This window comes from Aegilops tauschii, chromosome 3 (genome assembly GCF_002575655.3).
Source record: "Aegilops tauschii subsp. strangulata cultivar AL8/78 chromosome 3, Aet v6.0, whole genome shotgun sequence".
NCBI lineage: Eukaryota > Viridiplantae > Streptophyta > Magnoliopsida > Poales > Poaceae > Aegilops > Aegilops tauschii.
Window position 1 is genome coordinate 622,002,221 of NC_053037.3, and position 6,702 is coordinate 622,008,922.

At 44.5% G+C, this 6,702-nt stretch overlaps 1 protein-coding gene across 3 annotated transcripts in view; it reads right to left on the reverse strand.

Moving 5' to 3' along the window:
- LOC109750815 (pumilio homolog 1) overlaps positions 1-5,541 on the reverse strand; it is a 54,003-nt gene extending 48,462 nt beyond the window's left edge. Inside the window, exons 1-6 of one of the 3 annotated variants that reach the window (XM_073511389.1) lie at positions 4,856-5,533; positions 1,943-3,180; positions 1,609-1,750; positions 1,426-1,533; positions 563-775; positions 371-481 (exon numbers count right to left, since the gene is read on the reverse strand). In XM_073511389.1, coding sequence (XP_073367490.1) covers positions 371-481; positions 563-775; positions 1,426-1,533; positions 1,609-1,750; positions 1,943-3,180; positions 4,856-5,284 — 2,241 coding nt within the window. In that variant the 5' untranslated portion in view covers positions 5,285-5,533. Of the gene's footprint in view, positions 1-370; positions 482-562; positions 776-1,425; positions 1,534-1,608; positions 1,751-1,942; positions 3,181-4,398; positions 4,483-4,855 lie in introns of those variants that run through there. The other 2 variants (XM_073511390.1, XM_073511391.1) reach the window with 2 other exon arrangements.
- Between the last annotated feature and the right edge of the window lie 1,161 nt (positions 5,542-6,702).

The window sequence follows — 6,702 nt, forward strand, 5'->3', positions numbered from 1 at the left end:
ATTGACATTGAGATTACTTGTAATCATTTTAAGATGATAATATGGTCCTATTCCAGTTACCAAGAACCTTACATGTAATTGTCAAATATTTGGATCAGTTCCATTTAGCCCTATGGCTTGTGTTTTGCACGAAATAGATAATACCAGGTTTCCATTAATCAATCGCATCAAGTCCATAATTCATGAGATGTGGATTGTTTCGGAGACAGGTACCCACCAAAAGGTGATAATCCATAGAACAACGACCATCAATAAGAAAATAGCAAAAACAGTACTACCTCTGTAAAAAAATGCAGATGTTTTAGTGACCTAAAACGTCTTATATTTGTTTACAGAGGGAGTATCTTCCAAATATGTTTATGGCACTAACCTGGACAACATAGTTACCATACTGGTCTGTAGCAAGCAAGCAAACAGACTGGAGGACCTCATCCATCATTATTTGCTGGGTTTTCGGATCGTCACAGTGCTCCAGCACCCTCTGCACACAGTGAAAATGGTTAGTGAAACTGTGAAATAACTTGAGTGTATTGCAATATACCACTACAAAGTACAAACATACCTGTATAACCCGACATCCATATGGATGAGTCGATAGCACCACAACTTGACCATAGAAGGTTGAAACAATGAACTCGATGACATTCTGTGGGATGCATTCAATGCATTTCTGTATAACGTGGTTACCATTTTGATCACGTACACAGCGCATCACATGCCCATCAAGCTCAGCAACCATTTTAGTCTGCTGATCTAAATCAACAACTTCTATGGCCTGCACAAATATCGCCCATCACATAAGTTAAAGAACATATTCTCTGCATATTTATGTCCTTCATGTTTTATATGAACATGTAATGGGTTTCCTTTTGTGCATGCAAAGTGGGTAGAATCAAACATGCCTGCAACCATCCAATATGCATTAGATAATCAGAAATGCATGCATATAATTAAACATAAGCTACTTTTTTTCTAAGAGTTCTGTTGACATAATCAGACAATTTCCTGCCAAACATAAGATAGCTTGTAACTGTATTCTAGGTGATGTCACATATTCCATACTCAAGCAATCAATTTGTCATATGTTTGAATATCATGGTGCAGTTTTGTCAAGAAGAGTTCCAGCTGGACATATTAATAGAAAGTACAGCAGTTCAGAGGAGAATGTTGCTTTCGAGATGACAATTATTAATTTATTTTACTACAGGGATATTTTCTAGTCTTGACCACTCAAAAAAATTGCGCGCTATAGCATTCTGAGAATTGTCTCGCTAAATAAATTGATGTATAAAATCTCGCTAATAGCATGCTATAGCGCGTAGCACACTAATAGCATGTTTTAAGGCCGACGCTATTTTGCTATAGCCGCTATTTTTATCCTTGGTACTCAAGCACCGATAATAAACAGGTTCCAATTTTCCATACCTTCTGTATAACTCGGCAACCGTACATTTGAAGGCTGAGTGCCAAGACTCGCCCGATTAGCTGATCAGCCAACTCCTTTATCTGAGCCGTGCTCCCATGCTCAAAAAACTGGTTCAAAAATTTATGGTCAGGCCAGGATGTTTATAGCACTGCGACAAATAATTGCTATGAATAATTCAATACCTTCTGAACAACATAATTTCCAAAAACATCAGTCATCAATGTGAGAGCTTGAGGCATGATTTCAGTGAAAACCATGTCTTTTTCTTCAACGCTGGCAGTTTCAAGCTTTTGCTGTATGAACCGACTCCCGTATTGATCAGCACTGGATAAAGTTCAATAGACAAGTTAGACCAATAACCTAAATCTGTGAGACAAGAGATCATTGCGCATGATTCCTCGACAAAATATGAAAGGTGGATGACCAATAATATAGGTAACTCTATGAAATTACCGATCTTGGATTTGCAGTTTAGTAGGTTACCATATATAAGAACTCAGTGAGTACAAAATTTACCTGAACTCAACAACATGGCCAGCAATTTCACAGAGCTCATATGATCGGCTTTTGTTGCTCTTGAATTCTTCCAGAAGTGATGGAACCAAATTGGCATTCACCTTACCACCAAAATCTGAATTCCAGGAGCCATAGGAACCACCAAAGTTTCTCATACTGGACTGAAAGCGCATGCTGCGATCCACATGCCTAAGTGGACTACCAGGTCCACCTGGCGAAGTGGGGAAGACAGGATTTGTCAAAGAGTTCCCAGCATAACCAAGACCAGACCCAAGATTCCCATAGTAGTCATACTGCTTCTGTGACTGAAGCAATGGACCAAGATAATCATTCTGATGACCAAATAGATCCATGTAAGAACTTCCCAGGTTACCCCTCTCCATCAATGGGTCCTCACAGTTGGCTGCAAAAGCAGCAATTTCTGCTGCCCGAAGAAATTGAGCATAGAGTGGATCAACAGGCAACTGATGACCAGATGTCGCAGTTGGACTTCCAATTCCACTGTAGTTTGCAAGGTTAGCTAGATTATGTCGGGAAGATAAACTCCCACCGGGTGACCGGGAACCAATCCTTGGGGAAGAAAAGCCGGATCCCAGGGATGAGTTGTCAAATGATGTGAATCCACCAGCATTGATCTGATTCCTCATAATAGAAGAATTCATAGAAGCTCCAGAATATTCTTGAGGTCCCTTGACATGACCTTGTTCAGAATGTTTCATGTAGGAGTGCTGTCCATTACCATGTTTGTGGTCCATGTATTGTTCATAGAGAAATTTACGGACACTATCTACATCCTGATGGAGCTTGGATTGGTCAGCATGTCCATTGACTAGCCTTGATGACGACAGGTTCATACCAGATAAAGCAGACACCAGATCATCAGATCCACCAATACTGGGAGAGTTGCGGTTGAAAGAAGATGAACCACCATTGTTCTGGTTATTGGTAGCACCAAGTTTCACACCAATCGGGGGAAGGCAAGGACTAGGAACTCTCCTCACGAGCTCAGGGTCAGGAGATGCACTTCTTGAAAGTGATGACCCTATAATTGATGCATATGTATGTGTCGACTCATTATTCGGATTGCCTGGCAGGTGAGGTGCTTTGCTATCATATTGTAGGCCACCAATAGCTCCAGACTCATGATGAAGACCATAACGATTTCTAGAAGAACCCGACAAGTCTGTACTATTGCGGGTTGCACCCTGCCTGTTTGTATCGTGTTGATACGAGTCATCCTGCAAAACAAGTTACCTTGAGAAAATGACAACTGAAGGAAAGACGGATTGAGCTCTACATAAAGATTATGACACCCACATGCTTGCATCAGAAACCTGACCTAAATGTTCAATTTAAGATAATAGTATTGTGTAAATGCAATGCCATATGCTCATGACCAAGCAAGTATTACAATGACCTTCATATCAAATCCATTCTATATGTATAAATCCAGTGGTAAGGCATTTATCATACCGCATTATTCTAGTGCACCAGAACATTGAGTAGCTAGTCACAGAATTATACTTTCAGATACATCACTCATGGGTAACAATGGAAAGCTTTCCCAGTAGAAAAAATCACCAAATAGTCAAATATATTGGCAGAAAACTTTTGTATCATATTGGTAGAAAAACCTTTGTGGGACCAGACTAAAAATTACTCCTACTAAGATGTATCTTATTGAACACATGCAAACTAAGTTCGGTAACTTCCTGTTCAACCAGTTCGCACGAATTAAGATTTAAGACCAACATATGAGGAAAGGAAGCAGACACCATTTCATCAATGTAACAACATCCAACAAGATGAAGGCAGGAACATAATGCTTTTGGCTCTAAATAGCTCATTCGTTAACAACTTGCGCAGCTGGAAAACCAAGCTTTTTGGGTCACCATACCAGAAATACATTTTTTAACAGGCCCAAAACATAACAACCATAATTAAGAGCCAGAGCTTGAACCTTCTCTTAACTTCATCCTCTAAACAATCCACATGCATATAAAAAAATATACAGCTAGTACCACAATCAGCAACACCCGAACAATTCAATTAAGAAACAAACAGAGAAACTGGCATAGTGGCATATATCACTATCAGTGACACCAAAACAATTTGATTCAGAGACAAAAAGAGCAGCTGGCATATATCACCATCATTAACAGCCAAACAATTCGATTCAGAAACAAAAAGAGCAGCGACACAAGCATATACCCCAATACAAGCTCATACAGTACCATACCTCAGATGAACATGAACTCAGCCACTTGACTGAATGTTAAGAGGCAACAAAACCAATCAAACTAACTGAAAATCTAACCACACGCCGCAACCTCTCTAACAGTTAGCAAGACTTCGTAGACAAGAAATTTAGCATTACAGGGTGGCATATGTATATCCAGAACATGAGCTTAATAAGACAGGAGTTCAGACAGGGAGATGTTCTTCAGAAGCATCACCTGAAAGAGACCGGAGAAGCTATTCTGCCTGCCAATCTCGAGCCCAGGGATCCCAATGAGCCCAGGCATCCTCTAAATATTCTACATGCATATAAAAATCTATGGCACATATCACTATCAGTAACACCCGGACAATTCGATTCAGAAACAACAAGAGCAGCTGGCATATGTCACTATCAGTAACGCCCGAACAATTCGATTCAGAAACAAAAAGTGCAGTGGCAGAAGCATATACCCCAATACCAGCTCAAACAGTGACCAGACGAACATGAACTCTGACCACTTGGACTGAAGGCAACAGAACTAATCAAACAAACTGAAAATCTAACTAGACTAGAACATTAGCATTACAGCGTTGACATAATCCAATCTCCATTGGCATGTATATCCAGAACGCAGTCACATGAGCTTAATAAGAAATGAGTTCAGACAGGGATATATTCTTCAGAGGAATCACCTGAAAGAGACCGGAGAAGCTGCTCTGCCTCCCAATCTCGAGCCCAGGCATCCCAATGAGCCCGTCTCCGGGCCGCCCCGTCCCGGCGCCGCCGCCGCCGCCGGGCCTCCTCCCGTCGCCGATCCCGCCCAGGCCGGAGCCGGGGCCGCCGGGGCGGAGCCGCTGCGCCGACCGCCAGTCCTCCCGGGACAGCAGCGGCGGCGGGAGGCGCGGGTTGACGCTGCCGCTGGAGTAGTAGTAGGAGTGGTAGGCCGGGTCGGCCCGGAGGTCGTCGTCGAGGAAGGCGTCGGCGCCGTGGAGCGCGCCCGCGGAGCCCTCGACGGTCGGCGGGGCGGAGCCGCTGCGGAAGAGCTCCATCTCGTCCTCCAGCCCCCGCTCCCCCTCCGGCCGCCGCCACGGCTCCCCCCGCGTCGCCATCTCCGTCACCATCCCCCCACACCCAAAGCCGGCGGCGGCGGCGCCCTAGCAAGCTGCTATGCCACCACAGGGAACGCCTCCAAGAAGAGAAAAAGAACAGAACTTGGTAGGATTTAGCAGGGCTAGAGACCGGATTCCGCCATGGATGGGCCGGCCATTGCCGCGCTCGAGGGTCTGGGGAGGAGTAGGGGGAAAGGAGGAGAGCGGAGCGGAGCAAAGCCGCTGCCTTTTTTTTAAACAGGGAAGGGAAGGGAGTGAGCTGGGGCGAGAGAAGTCGCTGTCCGGGTGTGCGGCCGGGTTAAGTACGACGGCCGGCGAGCTGGGCGCCGTCGGATGGGCGCGCGGACGGGCGGGATCTCGCCGGGGGTGGGGGTGGGGGTGGGGTTTGGGGGCCTAGGGTTTTGCGGGCCGCGCACATGCTGCACGCGCGGCTCGAGCCAATGGCCGGCCGACGAGCTTTGTTTGCCTTTGCTGCTGCTCCCGGCCGTGGGTGGGGTTCGGTTCCCTGGTTTCCAGTTTTTTTGTTTGAGGCCTTTTTGAGGTTGACCGGCCTTTTTGAGGTTGACCGGCCTTTTTTGTATTCTGTGCGAAATTTGAAAAAATGCATAAAGGTTTTCGTATAACCATATGCTTGTATACCGTGTTTGACAAAGAACATTGCTTCTGCCACAAAACCGGGCACGTATCTACGGTTCGACGGCCTAAACGGTCGTGTTACTGGACATGATGCGTTTTATGGTGTCACTCGAGTTCTTATCTCTCGTGGCGTGGGCGAGTCATGCGGCTTTCACAAATGTTTAGTTTTATATGAAACGAAAGCATTATCTAGGTCGTCTACAACCGTACTTGGCAACGATGGCATGAGGACGTTTTTCCTTCTTGAAAGCGCTGCTGCGGAAGAAGTCGACTTAGTCGTAGGTGTTTTTTTTCATATCTTGTAATGGCTTGGTCGTGGTTTACTTTGTTATTTACTTTGCACAATAATTAATAAGAATGGCTGTCTGCATCACACTGATGCAGAGCCCACGGGTTTAACCTCCTTTTCGGAAAAAAAATGTAAGGAAAGCCAAGATGACGGCGGCGCGCCTTCGGTTCGCTTCAGTGCTTGTAGTCGTCGCTACGTGGTCTATGGATCTGGATGTAAGTTTTATTATTTTTGGTATTCGTTGTACTATCATGATTGATATAATGAATAGATTGGAAGTTTTCTCGAAAAAAATGAGGGTCCATTTTCACATGCTCATGCCAGTGTTGTACTTTTTTTGCCAATAAAGCCACATGGTCGTTACTAAAAAAACATAGACGAATTAAATTATGTTCTTTTGCAGGCGCGACCATATCGTGTGTGGGACTGAAGGCAACATCTTCACTATCATTTTTCAGACTCGCTCTGACCAAGTTTAGAGTCAGCAGAGTCTTCTTCTACAAGT